General features: G+C 33.8%; 2 protein-coding genes across 3 annotated transcripts in view; one reads left to right on the top strand and one right to left on the bottom strand.

Moving 5' to 3' along the window:
- LOC119632309 overlaps nt 1-6,457 on the top strand; it is a 10,763-nt gene extending 4,306 nt beyond the window's left edge. Inside the window, exon 3 of the mRNA XM_038025147.1 lies at nt 5,863-6,457. Coding sequence (XP_037881075.1) covers nt 5,863-6,016 — 154 coding nt within the window. The 3' untranslated portion in view covers nt 6,017-6,457. The remainder of the gene's footprint in view (nt 1-5,862) is intronic.
- Nucleotides 6,458-9,273: 2,816 nt separating this feature from the next.
- Nucleotides 9,274-13,893, bottom strand: LOC119632210. Of its 2 annotated transcripts, XM_038025016.1 has the most exons (5): nt 13,807-13,893; nt 11,935-13,250; nt 11,595-11,880; nt 10,661-10,781; nt 9,274-10,586 (listed from the first exon to the last, which is right to left on the bottom strand). In XM_038025016.1, exons 1-5 carry the CDS (start codon nt 13,842-13,844, stop codon nt 9,345-9,347), a joined length of 3,003 nt encoding a protein of 1,000 aa, XP_037880944.1. In that variant the 5' UTR covers nt 13,845-13,893; the 3' UTR covers nt 9,274-9,344. The 2 variants fall into 2 exon arrangements, with proteins under 2 accessions (XP_037880944.1, XP_037880943.1); XM_038025015.1 differs by having other exon boundaries at nt 11,595-13,250.
- Between the last annotated feature and the right edge of the window lie 5,756 nt (nt 13,894-19,649).

A 19,649-nucleotide genomic window follows, 5' to 3' on the forward strand; every position in this document is an offset into this window, starting at 1 on the left:
ACACACACACACACACACACACACACACACACACACACACACACACAAACATGATAGAAGAAAAGTACAATTTTGTAAAAAAAATGGGAAAAGTTGCAATAAGCTCAGGTAAATTGTGATGAAATATTTTATTAAATTTCAACTTAAATGAAAATTCATTTCAAAATGATGACAGATATATATATATATATATATATCAGATATATATATATTGGTATAGAAAAAAATTTCTCCAGGATATTGTTTGGCTAAAGTGCAATTTGAAATTCGTAAAACCTGGCCGGACCGAACGCTCTCCCCAATGCGATGTCGATGATATTGTACAATATTACATTATTTAGTTTTGCAAAACTTTAATGACATTTTGTTATTAAATGTAACTTTTTGTCAATGTTTCATAATTATTTCTCTTGTTTTCTATATGTATATATATAAATATATATATATATATATATATATATATTTTTTTTTTTTTTTTTGGGGTAAAATCTGCTTTTGTTGGTAAAGTTGTCGGAACATTTGTTGCATACAAATATGAAATTACCATACAATGCATTCACTTCCGTAACTCTCGAACAGACCTTTATACAAACTTAACATTTGCTGTATAAGAACATAAGCATATGCATATGTATATAAACAAAAATTTAATAACTAAAATAAACTCTTCTTCATCTCTTAGCAGTCCCTTTCGTGTTATGCAAACAAAATCATATTAGACAAGAGACCGATTATATATATGTTCGATTTAGACCGAATCCTTTTCATGTACACATCATTTATATCAAAAATTTCAATTCGAAAACTTCATTAGTTAGCTGCACCCACATTGAAGAAGATGTGAAAGCGATACACTAGCGACAGAAGTATCCCCCAACTCTAGATAGAAATGAATGGATATCCTAACGCAAAAAAACATACATATATCTCTACAATATTCTGATCTGGATAAGTTTTCCTTGAAAGATGAGACGAGAAATCGAATTTGTTGCGGATTCTCTCTTACTCTTTGTTTTCTTTCCCTCTTTTTCGTTTTATGGGTTAATAGGAATAAAGGCAAGATTATCCCGCTATTATGACATTAAACAATCGAAACGAATTTTTTTTTTTTTTTGTTTAAATCATAATATTATGTGATACCAATATAAGAATACCTAGACGTCACGCTAAACACGATCTTTGAGTTAAAGTTCATGGACAACGTTGACGTTTGCTAATTTAGACTTTGACGGGATCCTATTTCAATTGATCAAGGTTTAAGGTTTTATGTACAACTTGCCGCACAAATTGCTTACTCAAATTATTCTAAGCTTTGCCGTTGCCGTTCAGTTCAGTTGAGTTCAGTTCAGTTTCATCTAGAAGGTCAGGTCGATTCAATTGGCATTCTCTCTATCGCATCTTACGCCGACTTGTAGAGACTGGTAAGGAAACAACAATGTAGCGTCGAATGATGTAGAATAGATTGATTTCATCGTATTGTCGCGCTGGCTCAGAAAGCTTGTAGCCTTACGAGCCTTAAATTGTGAATTCTGAATGCTTGCCTCTCGCGCGTCTGCCACTTATGTTGTCTAAATGTAATGAAAATTTGACTTAAGGTTTGATTAAGAACTGACCACTTGACGGCTGACTATTTGTAGATGAATGCAGAGGACAGACGGGACGTGAAAGTTAATATACCATCCACTAGTGGAGATTGAATGTGCTCTCTATGATATCTTCTGTGCTTGACACATCGCAACTTTACTTTGTATTAAAAATAGTAGCTTTTATCGGAATACGGCAAATAAAAATAACAAAAAATATAACAAGAAAAAAAAAAAAAAAAAAAAAAAGGAACAAATATTGAAATAAAAACGAGAAAGCACAAATGTTAGAAGTGCAAAGTATTTTACACTTTTTGCTGGTTGAAAGCACAACAGATTTACGCATACAGTCATGCATACATTATGTTATTATTAGAAACTTTACTTCAAGTTTTTGTTTTAGGGGTTTTACGTTTATTCCTTCATTTTTTTTTGTTTAACTCGTTATTATTTAGGTTTCAGAAAACTTTTGATTTCAACAATGCTTTTGTTTTGATTTTCATTTTGTTTTTTCGCCCTTTTTGTTTTTTTTTTTTGGTTTCATTATATGTTATGGAAATTTGTGTTTGTTTGCGCACTCACATGTGTGCTTTTGAAATCCGTATTTGCGGTATTAAGTGTCGAAATGCATTAGAGAGAATATTTTCTCAGTCCTTAGTTTTTGTTTTACTATTTTTTCATAATGAAATTAATACCTTTTCTGTTCTGTTTTTAATTTAAGACATTTGTTTCTTCCAAGTTTTGGCCTACAATAACTAGGAGACTTGCGTCGTTGCGGCAACGACGGAATGGATAAAAGCGAGAGAAACGGGGGGAGTGATATTGCGAATAATGCGAGTAATGCGAGTGTTTTGACAATGTCACCATCGCGTACGGAATTTTTCGTTAAAAAAAGGAAATCACACCAAATAAATAAATAATTAAGAAAGGCAGAAGACCTTCCGTTACAAAACAAGGTATCCTCTATGTATATAGTTGGGCTCATGTTTGCTTTGCACATGTGAAACATAAAATAATAGGAATAGAGGTTAGTGAAGTACCCTGTATTGTCTGCATTTATGACAATTTTTTTTTCTTCTTTGCATATCTGCATTAACGTAATGAAACTCCCGCCTTGCTAAGTCCTTTTCAGCAACGAAAGAGAGGAAGGAAAAAAAGCAAGCAAAACGACAATATTCGGCTAACGCCGAATCTTTAATACCTTCTCGTTTAACATTATATTCAAAGAGAATATGGAAAAATTTTTCAAATCTTTTCATTTTCCCGGCCAAGATTATGTTCACCATAGCACATTACATAGGCGGACAGATAGACAGATAAGCAATCTTAAATCAATTGATCGAGAATATGTAAACTTTGTCGGACCTCTAAAGCCTGCTGCTGACTGTTCGAAACATGTTTTGACAAACAAGATGAATGCATGACCGTCCGTCGGTAGCGGGTGCAACAAAAAAAACAAGAACAAATGATTAGAGAAAATCTTCAAACATACAAATGCTGTTGTAATTGCAAAGTGTATGAATTTTTTCACGTTTCGTGTGCATAGCATCGTGATACAACAGTTTAATGTTGTTACTTAAAATCTGCTCGACTACTTTCTCAACGTGGCTGAAATTGTTCATTCAAATTGAAAAACAAAAGAAATGTTGACTATTTCGCCTTTTTTCATCATTCAAGCTTCATTAGTTTTTATATATCCGCTTTAACGATGTCGTTCTACAACATTTGAATGCGAAACTTTTATTTGCAAAATGTAATAAAAACAAGCGGTACCAGCGAAACAGTTAAGAGTGAGTTTACTTGTTACTTTTTCTCTTCCTCTTTTTCTGTACCTCTATTCTTCTCACTTTACAATTAAACATCTCAATTCGCATTTAAATATTGTGTGTTCAGCAGTCAATGGATCGGAGTCGCATCGTCGACTCATCGTTCTCAGTTTTAACTTTAGACAAACTAAGTCGGCTCAGTCCTGCTTTATGCATCCTTATATCTCTTAGAAGATCGAATTCAAAGATGTTTAATATAGAATTCATTTTATGGATCGGCAATCTCTTCCATGTATATGGGTGCGTTTTTCCATCAAGCTTTGCGCTTACACAAGGAATGAAATCATCATAGCTTCATACATGTCCCCTACTCTTCTCAACAATAAATGAGTACATACATCTATAAATATACATACATATGAAGGCTGGTGGTACTTAAAAGATTCTTACTTCCCTTGATTGGAAAAAAAAAAAAATCTTCATAAATACAACTACACTTTAGCAGTAGAGTGTACGATTACAGGACGCCAATGTACTCAATCTACCCCCTACAAGCGTATGTCCTATCATTTTCTTCCGCGCACCACCAGCAGGCATTATTTAGTGCAATCAGTTCGCTGGGTTTTGCAAAATCTTAATGAGACGCTTATCCGTCTACTACGCGGTCGACAACGCTATAAGCTTTGTAATTCTCTAGCGTACGATCAATTATCTTCCGAGATCTCTAGCAGAGTCGACACTATACCATGAGCACACTGCCTTCGAACGTGGTGTCCTGGACTTCTTCTTCAAAGTTCACAGAACTACACTTCGCCTAAACACAATGGCCGCCTGTGAGAGTACTTGTTGTTATAGATGGTGGTAAGGTGCATGAGCACGTCTTGTATCTTGTATTCCCCTCTTCCGCTCGTTTTCGTATTTTCACTTTTTCGATACTTTTCTTTGCAGACTTTCCTTTGCAGAAGCGATTCATCTCATGCGGCCACATTTTAACTGGCATTGCTTTTGCAATTAACAAAATCACTTCTTCGGCAATAGTGCGAAAGCCTCCTAGCGTCAAGGCTTTAAGTTATAATCAGCTCTCGGGACGCGGTCTTCACAGTAACGGTCCCAGCTAACACCAGGGAATTGTGTACGACATTGGATATTATATTTCGAAAATTTTTTGTCGTCAATGTCACTACTACATAATCACTGCACTGCTTAAAATTTCGCCCAAAGCGTATCATGAAGTCCAGGTAGTTCAACAAAGCAGATGTGATTATCAATCAGCCGTCGCACTGTCTCCAGCTTATTTATTAACAACGCGCGGGTTTTGTGTTTCTCTGTCTCTAGACGCATTATATCCCGTTCTGTTTTTAAGTGCGCTATTACGTCATTGACGATAGAATTTCACACGAGTAATTTGTTTAGCTACGACATCTAGAGCAATGCCATCAATAAAACGAACTGTTCTAGTTCCACTGGGGATTGATTATAAGTAATCTTGCATTACAAAGGACTACAGAGTAATTCCTTCCTTCGTTTTTCGCTTTAAACGCGTAGGTTGTAGGTTTAGGTTAACCTATAGGTTTCGTCGCAAGGTTCATCACTCGTTTCATAGCATCCACAGGCCTTTTGATAATTTATATAGATATATATATATAAATATACATACATATATATAAAGTTGCATTAAAATTGCATAGACGTAATGAGCTTGATTTTTTGACCGACTTTGTGAATACAGAGTGAAAGCCTAGGTATCGTAGATAATTTTATTGTACATATCGGTTCAGATGAATTCGGGAATGTAATAAGAAAGATTTGAAGAATTAATCGTAGTATGAATGTGAAAAATGCGTGGAAGACCTCCTTAAAGTCATTAATTAACTGCAAGATTTATAAAGTAAATCCATGTTTCACTTTCTTAACTTTCCATTCAGTGAACGTCCTTCATACAATAGACAATACTACACTTTCCATTTCCCATTTGTTTGCATCTGTTTATTTACTTCCTCTGCTAATCTTGAATAATTTCTCAATATACATTCAGTTGCACTTGATTTATTAAAAACAATATCATCTTTGTTCAGTTATGTGTACGGGTATAGGTCTATTTCTGTTTATTGTTATATACATATATATATATATATATATATATATATAAATTCATCATATACATATATGTATATCCTTGTTGTTATGCTCTCAAGTAGGTTCGTGTTCCCTTTGTTTGTGAAGAGCACTGCTTACAATAACGGTACTTTATAATATTATATAAATACATAAAATATTTTACTCGACTACTTATAACTTATTATTATCTTTAATCCGCTTTTGCTTGTTGTTGCTACATTTTTCTCATTGTTGTTGCTATTTTATTTATTTTTTATTTTTTTTCTCATTGTTGTTATTCTGAATTTCATCTACATTTTAGCTTCATTTTTAAATGTATGCATGCATCTATTGTTTTTCATTTGTTTGTTTGTTTGTTTGTTTGTTTGTTTATTTGTTTGTTCGTCTGCTTGCAGTAACTACAAAGTGCAATCAACCGGAACGAAACAATGGTATTTATTGTCTGTATTCATTGGCGATGCTGTGCGTGATGTTCCCCTATGTCGTTTACTGGCCAAAAGGATGCCATGTCCAAATGTTGGACCATTGCCGCCACCGCAACCCCGTTAAACGCTCAACACAATGCAACAGGAAAGTCTCTCTGCAATGTGTATCTACCTCAAGTTTTCTTCATTACACAATTTCATCTTTGCGTAATACCCGGTGTTGTAATGAACGTTTTTATTCCTTTGTTTTCGTTTTTGTCTTTCTTTTCTCTTTCCTTCTTTCTTTGATATTTATTTTTTTCCGTTTCATTCTCATTTTTATTTTTAAATTTCCATGCAGTAAACCGTTTAAAGAGGGAAACAAAGGCAAAAGATAGGCAACCAGGCAGACATTTAAGCGTATTAATCCCACTACCGCTAACTAGAATGCTGAGTCATAACATAATGATGACATGGTTGGGGGGAAAAGCTACAAAAAAAAAAAAAAAAAAAAAAAAAAAAAATGCTTTTAATTTTTTTAGACGATAAGAGCACTGATGACAGTGTGACTGTACCATGAATTGAAGAATAGCTAGCTGAGTAAGAAGACCATGATAGGTTAGGTGGGAGGGAGTATGTTCATCAACCACAAGTACAATATTTCGAAAAACAAAAAAATTATTATTATTATTATTATTTTTTTTTTTTTTGTTTGTTACTTTCCTTTCCACTGACGTTGTTGCAGTTGGCATTACGTTTGGCTGGTCAGTTAGCGAGTCAGTCAGTCAGTCAGTCAGACGGCTGAACGCATACATTTAACTTGATTTTGTGAACAGTAATTTAAAGTGGAATGCAAATAATTATGTTGCATAAATTAAACAAATGCTATTGACATGTGGTATGTTCTCGTCAACAACAAACGAAAAAACACAAAAACAAAACAAAAGGGTGCTTACACGTTACATCAATTGAGCAGGGCGTAGTGGAATGAGCAGAAAAATGTTATTAAATTTTTATATATTTGTCTTTAAATTGCTTTTGTTTGAAATCCAGTGGGAGATCATTATTTTCACAGTAATTTCAACCAAACAATAAATGACCAGAGACCAGAATTGCACTCTGTTGTTATAATACCGCTTTTTCTTACTTTTTCATTTTACTTTTGTCCGTTCATTTATTTCGTTGCAAACCATTTCATTTTGCTAGCAATCAAGTCAAACTGAAAAAAAAATGACTGAACATTTTTTCATTAAATTACAAAAAAAAAGTTTCTTTTTTTTTTCATATATATATATATATATATATATATATATATATGTATTTATAAAGTACACAGAAGAACAAATATTCAACAAATTTTTCTTAACCATATGTACTGAATGTGTTGCATTCATTACAATAACAACAATCCACCGTGATAATAACAGCAGTACCGTGTGCGTTAAGCGCCTTATTGTCCAACATTTGTCCAGAAAGATAAATGAAGAGAGCACAAGAGAGACTTTTGCAAGCACATCAGAAAGTATCGGCATTACTGTCACTTTGTTCATATCACATCATTTCATTCCATGACTGCATGCCTTGCCCATGTAACTACACCGTTCAGTATCTCTCCATCACCGACAGCCATTTATGGATATTTCATTTTCACCATTTACTGCAGCACAGTTTAATTTTTGTTCTTTATCTAGGGATTTTTACATTTTGGATTTTCCTCCTTTTTGTTTCTCTTATGTTTTCATTTTATGTTATTTTGTAGTTTTTGTTTGCTCAGTATTTTCTGTTCTGTTCTTTTCTTTTTCTTTTTCTTTTTTTTTTTTCCTTTTCTGTGGCTATATTACATTTCATTTGGTCGCAATTTAATACCCGTGCTTAACTTGTTGATTTTTGCCTTAAATGGTTTCTGTTTTTACTATATTTGGTTTTTTTTTTTTTTTTTCGTTCTTGTTGTTGTTGTTGTTAGGGTTATTCAGAAAATTTATTGCATTGTGCTTCCCTTTCCTCCTTTTTGATATTTTTTTAGACTCGACGTTTGTTTAATTTCAAATCCAATGTTTATTTTGTTTTTATTATATATATATATATATATATATATGTATATACTTATGGTAGATAGATTTAATTTAAAATATTTTTTAATTTATTTTGTTTACGTTATAAAGTACATTTATAAGTGTTTGTTGCTTGTTTCATTGTTATTTTAAATAAAATCGTATTTTGTATTATCGCCTAAAACTATGTTATTTGTCTTGATTGTTAGTATTTTGATGGATGGAATTAATATTTATTTATTTATTTTATTTATTTTTTTTTTTTCAAACCATTAGGACACCAATGGGTAATCCTTTAGTACTTCTCACTCTTATATATTTGTTCTAAAAAAAAAAAAAAAAAAAAAAAACCAAAAAGTAATTAAATAAGAGGGAGTGTTTTAAATATGTTTGACGCAAAATGCAATAATTATTCAAAAAAAAAAAAAAAATTCTTTATTTAAGTTGAGATTTTCAAAAGTTAAATTTCATTGATTTTTCTTCCTTCCAAATACGGGAACACTTTCTAGGACCAAATTTGTTTTTCATCTTTCACTTCACTTAATTTCGTGTTTGTCCAGGGCAGCTAGCGCAGCTACATCCCATGTAAAATATCTTGTCTCCACATATATAGCAAAGATTAATGCGACAAACTCATAAATGCGAAAAACTTGACTTAGAAAACCAGAATACTCTAGTGGCTAAATTGCTGAGAATCTCATCTTAATCTAAGAAAAAAAGACTATTGAAATATTTTTATTTATAATGGATGCGTTTATCATCAGGAGGATGATTACTTTTACGTTTCTATATAGCGGAGAATCGTTTTTGTTATGCCATTAACGTAGATTTATTGGAAGTATATTAGCTTAGATTGCAATCGTTCACAAGTCACAAGGTTGCAAAGAATCTTCGCGCGGCTCTTCATTCAGAATCGATTTCGCTCAACGATTATTCGAAATTGCAAAGCATTCCAGGCCACGAGAAAATATTCCATAAGAATAAAAAGCAATACATAAGCAATTCCTTTAAGCTTTCTATCGATTAAGCCAATAGTATTAGTTACAGAATAGCTACGATTTTTGTGCATAATAATTTTCATTTCACTTTAAGACACTCTCACATTATCTTCCCGTTTCATAAAATGTAAACTTTTTAACGAGATTTTAAAAGGAAAATTTATTAAATTGAATTTTAGTTATTAAAGAATTCGAAAATCTATCATATAAAGTAGATGAACTTGCTGTATGTGCAGCAAGAAAGCAAAAATGAAAAAAACAGGTGTCCATGTGCTTCTCTTTAATGTATATCGTATTTGATTAACATCTATATATATATATATATATATATATATATATATATTAATATATAAATATATACGTAATATAAGTTAACTAAGTGGATAAGTGAATAAATATATAAGTGATTAAATTAAAGTTTGTGCTACAAATATACTTTTCTACCATCTGGTGTTAAATAATATTCAGTTACACCCTGAGCATTAGTTACATAAATATTCTTGCTATCGAATTTTACTTTAGTTGAAGCGGAAGAACGTATAGCAGCATTTGAGGCGTAAGGGCGACTATTTGGACGTAATTCATAAGATTGATGGATGATACCTTGAAATGTATGGCTTTTTGGGGTAGAAACATATACAGAAGGTGACGGTGTAGGTAAGAAAGTAAATGTCTGTTTGTCACCGATGTGATGAAACGAAAAAGGTGGATTTAAATTATTTTGAATATAATCGAATGAGAAGTTTTGAGAAGAGGTCTTTTTATCATCGGGCCATTTAAAAACAGTTTCCTTAGTAGAATTTTTGTCATAATTAGACTGAATGCTGTCACTTAGTCTATTTACAATTTTTGGGTTTCGCTCGGACAACGGTATACTGTCGTGACTTTCAGGATGTACGAGAGTACGTTGACCGTCATTTTTAAACACAATTTTTTTGGTTTCTGCTTTAGCAGATGCCGCCTTATCGCTGATGGGTGGGATGGTAGGAAATTTTAGTTTTCTAACTTGATTAAAATGATTGAACTCATCTATAATATTTATTATATTCGTATCGTTCATTACGAGATTTTCATTAATTTCCGGTAAGAATATTATCTTCTTACTATTACTTAAATGCTCTTCATTTTTGTAATCCTTAAAAGTTGCATAGCGTTGAGTAGACTTCATATCCTCTTCTCCGCCATAAATGTTCGTTTCGCCGTCTGCCGTCTGCGTCTTTAAGTTGATAGTATCATTAAACTTTAAAATTTGCATATCATAAGACTTTGAGGAACGTCGCAAGCGTTTGCTTTGATGTTGTGCCATAGCATTACCAATGCCGCCCATATAATCGCTTAGCATTTGTGCAAAAAAGTTTCCAATTCCACTCATTAAATCGAAATTTGTTGTTTGCGGTTTTGGCGTACTATTTAATGCTGTTGTTGTTGCTGTTACTATTTTGTTACTATTGCTACCACCAGCACCCGTCAGAGCAGCCAAAATATTAAATAATGAGTAACCGCCATCTCCTCCCTGTGTAGCGCTGTTATCATTATATCCGGGATGTTGACTACTTTGTTGTTGTTGTTGTTCAGGATAGCGTTGATGATGACTGCTCTCGTTCGATTCGCTGAAGAGTTTGAAAAATCCGCCACGATGATTGTTAAGGTAATAAATGACTTCATACTGCTCGAGAAGATAGAGAAGGAAACGTGAATTAAAGACGAGAACAATTTAAGCTGCTTCTCATAAAAACTTACTTCGTTTTTGGGGCATTTTGTGTAAGTTTGCTGGCAGCTAGACTCGCCACCGCTAATACCCAATAAAACGGCTCGTCCATAAATTAGAGCAGGTGAAGCGACAGGAAAACCGGCCAAGAAACTGAAATATTAAATTTGTGGTTAAGAAAAGTTGAAAACTTTTAATCTATTAACTCTTTAAGGTTATTCGCTTTTCCCGCATTATTATCCCGCATTCGTTTTTTATTTACCCTTACTCCCGAAACTAGGTCTTGACAAAGTCAATTACCGTATAAACAGGTTTCGAGCTACATGGGATCTGGTTTGGAATTTTAACTATACGTGTAAGTGTGTTGGCCTTTTCGTCTCTCTACGTTTTATTTACATTCCGTATTAACTTAAGATTCGAATATCGTTACTGTATCGTTTGTTATCGTTTGTTCTTGCTGTCTGAAGCGTTCTAACATGTGATGTTATATTAATTTGTGAAATTATTCGTAACGTGTTCAACGAATTTGGAAAACTTATGCAACATTAACATTAACATTAGCATCAGTACTTGAAGGTCATCTTGCGAAAATAATCCAAGATATAATAAAATGTTTGTCGGAGAGAAACGAACATTTAACTGTGGACACTTTAAAGTGTCCTTAAAGATTTACAGGACGAATTTAGATAAGACGAAAACATTCACTTTTTTATGGCATGTTTTCCCGTTCATGTGCATACAGAACAGAATATAAGCCTATATACAGTGAAGAATAATTATATGCGCGTCAGCCATGACAGCCGTGATACATAGGCGCTGCTCCATAAACTTATCAAGTTTGAATGAAAACATGGGTAAAAGTTAAAGTTGCGGCAAATGCCGAAAGCTTGAAGTTTGAAGGATTTCGGTTAAGAGTAATTGTGTCTTTAAGAAAACTATTTGTTTGAAATTTATTCGTTGACTTACTTTGTTACGGTTGGCGAGGTAATTATGCTGGGCAATTGACCATGTTGTGTTTGGCCGGCAACCATTTGGCAGAGGACCTTTGGCACGCATTGCAAGTCATCATTGCGCGCTATATTCTCTAAAGTTTTAACGAGTTGGGAGTTAATCGGCCTTTGTTCATTTAACTGGGCGGATGATAACGGCAACGAAGGCGGCGGCGCCTTATTAATGTTATGTATCCTGGTTAAAGCGCTCAGCAAGCTATTCAATGGATTATTTTTATTTGTCGTTGATCCTCCAGTAACGCCTGCGAATAACATATTAGTGAAGTGAGGTGCATACTGTAGCAACGAAGTCAAACCTAAATTCAGCTTAGACGCTACGAATGGTTTATAAGGCTCTTGATATGTTGTAAGCGTTGGTCTTTGGTAGGGGTAATTGAACGCTGGCGAAAGTGGTCGAGATATTGGAGGGGACACGTCGCCAGCATGATAGTCATAGTAATTATGGTAAGATAGCCTGTTCATTGTTGGCCATTGTTGATATAGTTGGGGTGGTGTTGGTGATAGTGAAGGTGATTGCGATGGTGGCGATGGTGGCGATGGCGGCGATGGTATACGTTGTGGTGGCAAACTATATTTATCGTGATAATAAGATGCTTGTTGTTTCGTATAATTGGCTGGTGGATATGGTGGCGTTGCTGCCAGTGTTGGTCGTCTATGGTAATGGTGTGTTTGCTGTGTTTTAGGCAAATAATTATCAATGTTGTTTGCATAATTAGGCAACGTAGACTTTAATGATGATGATTGTAAATGTGGCATTGACGTTACTCGATGCTCATTACGTTCAAAGGATGGGGTTGGCGGTGCTGTAAATGGCAAGAAATTCGATGTTTGATGCTGATAATAACTTGGTGGTGGGTAATCATGCGAATCGTAAGATATCTTATTTGTTGTGTGTGCGGTTGTTTGCCAATTCTCTGGTCTCTTATCTACCACAAGCGCATTAGGCGTTTGACCGTATTTCTGATAATTTGGCTTCTCATCCATGACGTAAGCGCTATGTATAGGATAAGTAATTTTATGGTTGCCATTATCCAAATAATGTAAAGTTTGTTCTTGCTGCTGCTGCTGCTGATGCTGCTGCTGCTGCTGCTGTTTATTTGAACCTACTGTTATGCTTGATTGCACTAAATATTCTTGATTGTGTGGAATAGACTCCTTCTTATCGTTGTGGCTATTAATGTTGTGTGTTGTAACGATTCCCTCATTCTCCGCCGGCCGATAATGATAATTTTCATTTGTGTAAGGATCCATATAAGTAAGGATGGGGATTTGCGGCAATAACTTGCTTTTCACTTCACTTTGAATTAATGGCTTGTCGCTATTTGAAGGAAATGAAAATTTCATTTGCTTCTTTGTATCCGATACATGCAATCTTTTATTATCGCTTTTCGTATATAAAGTGTTTGAAGTGCTCGTCAAGCGCGATATGTGTTTGTGCGAATCAGCATAGGCGATTCTATCATTTGCCATATAAGCCGGATTAATGCGTTCAGGCGCTATTGCATCTGCACTTGTGAAATCGATTATCGGCACTGGACGAAATTGCGTTTTTTCCTGAGCATTTGCACTTGAACTGAATGTTGGCGGCGTTTGCAAAAGCGTTTGATGAAAACTTTAAAAGATTCAAGAAAATATGAGAACGCAGGCGGACATAATAAATATATTGTTAACAATAATTAAGGGGTTAAGTAAAACTTTAAGATCGACGGGCAAAATGATTTCATTGAAACGCAATTATAAGAAACAAAAAACTTAATATGAAAATTGTTGAATTTATTGTTGTTGCATTGTGCTTTATTTTTTACGTTCTTAAGTTAATATGGGTTTGGATGTAAAATCTTAAGATTTCTATTAGTTAGTTAGCGAAACTTGCTTGAGGGTAGGTCAGAATGGTGGCATATAGCATACGGATGCACGCTAACAACAGCAATAACAAAGCCGTTGTGCGATAGACATAATGTGCGCATAATAGTTTTGCATTACGTGTGCTTAACTCTCGCTGTGTTAGAAACGTTGCGCTTCGTTGCCTTAATTAAGTGTTGATTTATGTAATTACTACGACTGACTAAATAATATTTCGGCTTATTTTCTTCTTTTGTTTTTTTTTGTTTTTGTTGTTTTCGTTTATTAATTTCTTTCATTTCTTGAAATTCGAGTGATCAACTTACCTTTCGTAATTGGAATTTTGTAACGTTGGATGCAACATATTGTCATTATTAATGTTTTTATTATCGTTGCTGCTGCTGCTGCTGCTGCTGCTGCTGCTACTGCTACTGCTGTTGTTGTTATTATTGTTGATATAATTTTTATTATTATTATTGTTATTGTTGTTGTTGCTATTATTATTGTCATTCTTGTTGTTGTTATTAGCCATATTACGTATTCCAGCCACGTATGTGAAAAATGATATAATTAGTATTGCAATTTGTTGTTGATGGCGCATTGTGATTGTTGGTAATAATATCAACATTTTGACATTTGTTATGACAACAAAACGAATTTTGTGCAAAATTGCAAAGCAACTAAATCGAAATGCGAAATGAGGCGACGCTGAGTGAGACGACGGCAAAGATGATATTGTTGCTGATGATGATATATTACGAGCGTTGAAAGAAGAAAAAATTCAAGTTGAATAATGCGAGGCAATCATAAGCATATGACTAAATAGAAGTAGCAAAAAAAAAAAAAAAAAAAAAAATAGAAAAAATAAACCTCTCACACCTATTTGCATGCACAGACAAGGAAACATAAACGCGAACATTTATATATGCATAGTTGTTTTTACTCATCATCAGAGATCACTCAGGAGCTCCTCTTAACCTTGTCTAACGAAACGAATTCGTAAATAGTACAGTCTTTGTTGGTATGTGCACATTTTCTTACGATAAATGAGTGGCAACTGTCTTTACATATTATACTTAGCTTAGTGTATTATTTCAGCAAATGTCACACGTTTTTTTTTCTTTTCTTTTTCATAATGAATTTGTGTGCGTTTTGCTTTTCTGTTTTTTGTTTTTTGTTTTTTTTTTTTCCTTTTTGTCGCCTTACCCTCCTATTCCTTCACCAACACTGCTTTCATGCAACTACTTAAGCAATTTTGTGACGCGTCAGCATAACAATTCATAACTGTAAAGCTCTTTACTCTAGCATAAAATTTGTATACATTATCTATCCATGTATCTTTAACCCGTTCGCTGCCAATATCTTCATATACGAATCGTTCGATTTCCTTAAGTTAAACAAGGAGCTTTACCAACGAGTTTATCATTTTTTTTTTTTTTTTTTTTTTTTTTGTTATGTTCCACGGTTTTTTAAGGAAATAATTGTGTTTTTAGTTTCGATTTTTTGCATATTTTTTATATTCTTCAATATTATATTAATTGCTTGCATGTATTTTGATCATCGGCATTTATTCGTGAAAATGATTAAGTTATGCAAAAAAATGCATTGTACACAACGATCAAATTCGACAATCTTGACCTTGCTCCTTATACAACAACAATTTACCATTTAATATTATTGAGTATTATTTGGGACGTGCACGCGCCGAAAATGGAGCGCTCATAATTGCATCTTCGACTTTCATCGTTTTTGTTTTTTGATTTGGAGAAATCTAGTGCCGAAGCCTATCAAATATCTTTAGAAGCTTATGCTGATGCTGGTTCATCATATTCCAATTGTCTCGGCTTTGATTTCAACGGTTCAAAAGTGATGATACGACTTGACGGAAACTGTTAAAGCGCCTTCTGATTACCGCTTGGCTGGCACGCGGTTTCGAAATGCTGAAGAAGTGTGAAAATGGATCGATAATTGGATCGCTGCCAAGTCAATGTCGTTCCTTCGACACGATATCGTCATATCGCCAGAAAGTTGGGAAAAGATTGTAGAAAATGATGGAAAATACTTTGATTAATACATACATTATACCAATTGTACTAATTCTCAGTAAATGCCTTTTTGTAGTGAAAAAATGATTAGAATACATGCAAGCACCTCTTATATTTCATATATTATGTTAATTATTTATTATTATTATTGTTATTAATTTAATTTAGAGAATAAATTCTAAGACTAAAAAGTCTTAAAGCACTAGAATCCAAGGCTAACGGCTTTATTAAAAACTCTACCGCATTTGAGATTCGAACCCGCGACCAATGAATTGTTAGTCGAGGCTCTTGCATACATTGCGGCCACTCAGGCGGATTAATTATTTTATGTAAATTTTTGTTCACTTATTTACGATTTTAAAAAATTTTATCTATTTTCAATCAAAACGTTTCATAATTTTTTTTTTAATACAACCTAATAAAGTATCTGGAACTCAAGTGTATGGGTGAAGATTTGAATGAAGAACACAATTAAAACTCGAAAATTTAGAACAAGTTCGAACTGATTTGTGTGTGATCTGAATAATTGTAAGTATTCATATAATCATTTCAAAATGATTTGCTAAGAACTTTAATTATTTTTATACCCATCAGCCGGGAATGAGGGGTATATTGCAGGAATTTGCAACGCCCAAAAGCAAAAGAAGCATTAGAGACTCCTCAAAACATATATATTATTTTGATCACCACAACAAATTTTAAATCGATTTAAGCAGGTCCGTCCGTCCGTCTGTATAATGTCTGTTGCGAGCATTCTCCGGGCCGCAAAAATGAAGCTATCAACTTCAAATTCAGCAGAAGCATTGGAAGTTCTTGCACGCAGATTGGTATTAAAAATACTTGACAGCGGTCGAAGGACACGCCTACAGCACCACGTTAACTGAGAATACTTCTGTTTTTCAAAGGAGTTGGTGTTTTGCTCATTACTCATAACCTATAGCAGACAAAGGTACAAAAATTTTAATGCATATTCTATGGGCGGTGCTGCAGCACCTTTGTAAAAATGAAAAAATTGACCACACCCACCCAATATAATAGTGTATCAAAATTTAATTTTTTTTTTTCAATAATTTCCTAACGCGCAAAAGCAGGCGTCACAAAACCCCACAAAGTATATAAGTTCTTGGCCAGTTTCAAATTTGGAATGCACCCAAAACATGCCCGCCTGTTCGTTTGTCCATCTGTCTGTCTGCGCAACTGTGTAAGATTTGCGGTAAACATTGTTGGTTCGCGCACAAATTTGCCAAAAAAAAAAAAATTGGGAGGGACGTAAAATTTTCGCAGGACACGCCTACAATGCCCACACGGCTATACGAGAAAAACTTTTATTTTGAAAATAGAAAAAATCGGCTGCGCCCACTCCATATTGTGGAGCCCTTTTTTCTCTTTTTTAGTATAACGGAGATGGGTAGAAAAGATCGACGTTGCCGGTGACCGAATATAATTTTCTTTCTTGTTTTTTGTCTTTTTTTGCTTTCCTCGATAGTTTGCCTAAAAGAGATTTCATTTCTGGTATTAGTTGCACATTTGGATCGTAGTGCGGGACGGTACTGTTTTAGAGCTTGGGCAGCGAAAGGGCTAAAGTAAAAAGTTTAAGGAGCCTGGTAAGTAGATGGGAATATGTTGTGTGTGAAAGAAATTCGTAAAGAGAGAAAAAAGTGTTTTTGTATATTTTGTCATATTCAAGTCCTTCGGGATAATTTGTTGGAACATTTGCAAATAAATAAGAAAGTTACTCGAAATTCGTTTGCCTGTCATAACATTCATATGCTACGCATAAAGACGTCACACAAACACAAATATGCATGCACACATACACATATACCATTAGTATATGAAAATTTATAATCAGCGATTATGCAGTGTCACACAGAACAATTTCGGCGCAGGCGAAATGCAAATATAATCCGTCGCACAAATCGTTGAAAGTTTCACTACAATCGTATTGAAAGGTAGTGAGTAAAGCAGAGAGATATCTAGGATCATGAGGGGGAGGGGGGAGAGGGGGGGAAAAAGAAAATATTTTTGTGTAATTTTGTATTTTAAATTTTCATCTCGGGTTATTTTAATTAAAACGAGCACGTTTTCTGTTGAACAAATTACCTAAAATTATTGTGAGTCACATTTGTGACACCGTAGAGCTCGGTGTGCATTGTGCAGCTAATTTCTTGGTTGAATGCTTTCCTTTGCTCAAATTCAAATGCATTCATTTTTCTACAATTGCTCACAACGATGATGATGATGATGATGATGATGATGATAATGATGATGATGATGATGATGATGATTATAATGATGATGACAATGAATATTTTGAGAATGTATACAACACTTTAGTATATAGAGGCATCGGAATTGGGATACTGTCTGAAATGAGGTCCGTAAGTAGCAGGTGTTAGAGAAATATTGCAAAGTGTTGTTGCTATTGTTTTTATTATTATTGTTGTTGCCGTTGACGTTGTTACGGCTGGTGACAGAAGAAAAACCTTTCAACCTTTTCAGACAACACTTGTTGTTGTAGTAGTAGTAGCAGTTCAGTTTCTCACTTCTACTTGGCCTTAGTTGAGTACGTTTATATGATACGTTTGTATGATATGTTCAACTCCATGTTTAGACAATATTACCACAAATCTTGTAGAGTTCGTTTTTCCATATTTTTCCGTGTTTCATACTTTTTGTTTTTTTTTTTTTGTTGTATATGTAAAGATTTTAAGTTGTGTATTAGATACAATGCTTCCAAGATATGAGATATTATGCAGGCGAGGGAAGTACGCTTAGCGAAGTGTACTCCGAATGACAGAAAATTTCTATTAAAAATAATGCAAATTCTATTATCAGATGTTTGTGTTCAAGTTGAGTTTTTCAAATTATGTTCAATTTTTAGCATACGAATCGCCGGCGGTAAGCAATACCTTTTATCTATTAAAAAAAATAAAATAAAAAAAAGTACAATTTTGGCCATATTTCTCAGGATAACTGCAATCTGTCTTCCTTGGATTTTCTCTACAAAAATAAAGTGTTCCCTTATCCGTACCATCGTTTAAATGTGTTCGTTTCAATTGCCCTTTATGGTGGCTATCATCCCTTCTTTGCTTTCGGGTTTTTTTTTTTTTTTTGCTTTCTTATTCTGTTCTTCTTCTTGATATTCATTTGCTTATACATATTCGGAAACTGAAATATCATAAAAGATAAAATAAAAAAAAAAATATAATGCAAAAGAAATACGAAAAGAGAGAGAGAGAGAGAGAGAGAGAGAGAGAGAGAGAGAGAGAGAGAGAGAGAGAGTTTGGGTTCGGAGGGACACTTGCTTTTTGCATTATAGTTGTCTTGTTATGGTAACGGTTACACTAACGTAGGAAACGGAAATGTCATAGAACATGTCATAACAAGCTCTGCATGGAAAATGTCAACATAATGTGCACATGTACGTGTTTTGCATTTTAAAGCATAATCATTGAGAGAAGGATGCTGCAGCGTTGCCGATGTTACTGATGTTGCCGCTCTTGCTGTATTTCTTATTTGAATTGTTTTTGTTGCTTTTGGACATTTCTGTAAAATTGTCCTTGTAATGGACGAACACATAGATGCAAACATACGAGCACTTCAACTATTTACCGGTAGATGTTGAACAATTTTAACACTTTAATGTTTATATTTGTATTGTAGATTAAGTAAAGTTTGCTGTAAAACAATGTGAATATGTTTATGAATGTATGTGCATGTGCATGTGCGTGTGCATGTACATATGCGTAAGTTCGTATATGCTGTTAGTATTTTCTTTTCTTCTTTCTTTTTGCTTTTCTGTTGCTTTTTTTGCTTTTTTCCCCCTCATTTTCTTCTGTTTCGGGTTGATACTGCTGCGTTTGCTGCGTGTATTGTGTTAAGAAAGCGTACAGTGAACGTGTCTAGGAAACCACTGCATATAATTTTTTATTTTTTTTCTTCTTTTTTGTTTCTTTTAATAAAGTAAAATTTTTAATAATAATTCTGTTGATATTGTTGTTATTCTGTGTATCTTTCCTATTTTTTTTTTGTTTTTTGTTTTTAAATTAAATTTTGTAATTTTTCTTTATTGAAATTTCATTTTAGGAATTTTAACTTGAATATGGAATTTTACTAAAGCG

The sequence above is a fragment of the Glossina fuscipes genome, unplaced genomic scaffold (genome assembly GCF_014805625.2).
Source record: "Glossina fuscipes isolate IAEA_lab_2018 unplaced genomic scaffold, Yale_Gfus_2 1, whole genome shotgun sequence".
Lineage (NCBI taxonomy): Eukaryota > Metazoa > Arthropoda > Insecta > Diptera > Glossinidae > Glossina > Glossina fuscipes.

Bases quoted from the DNA above. Each gene is read 5' to 3' on its own strand.
- LOC119632210 (XM_038025015.1), bottom strand. From the start codon at position 13,844: ATGTTGCATCCAACGTTACAAAATTCCAATTACGAAAG. The intron at 10,782-11,594 runs GTAAGTCAACGA...TTAATATTTCAG, and splicing joins ACCTCGCCAACCGTAACAAA to TTTCTTGGCCGGTTTTCCTG. The intron at 10,587-10,660 runs GTAAGTTTTTAT...CTTCTCGAGCAG, and splicing joins CAAAATGCCCCAAAAACGAA to TATGAAGTCATTTATTACCT.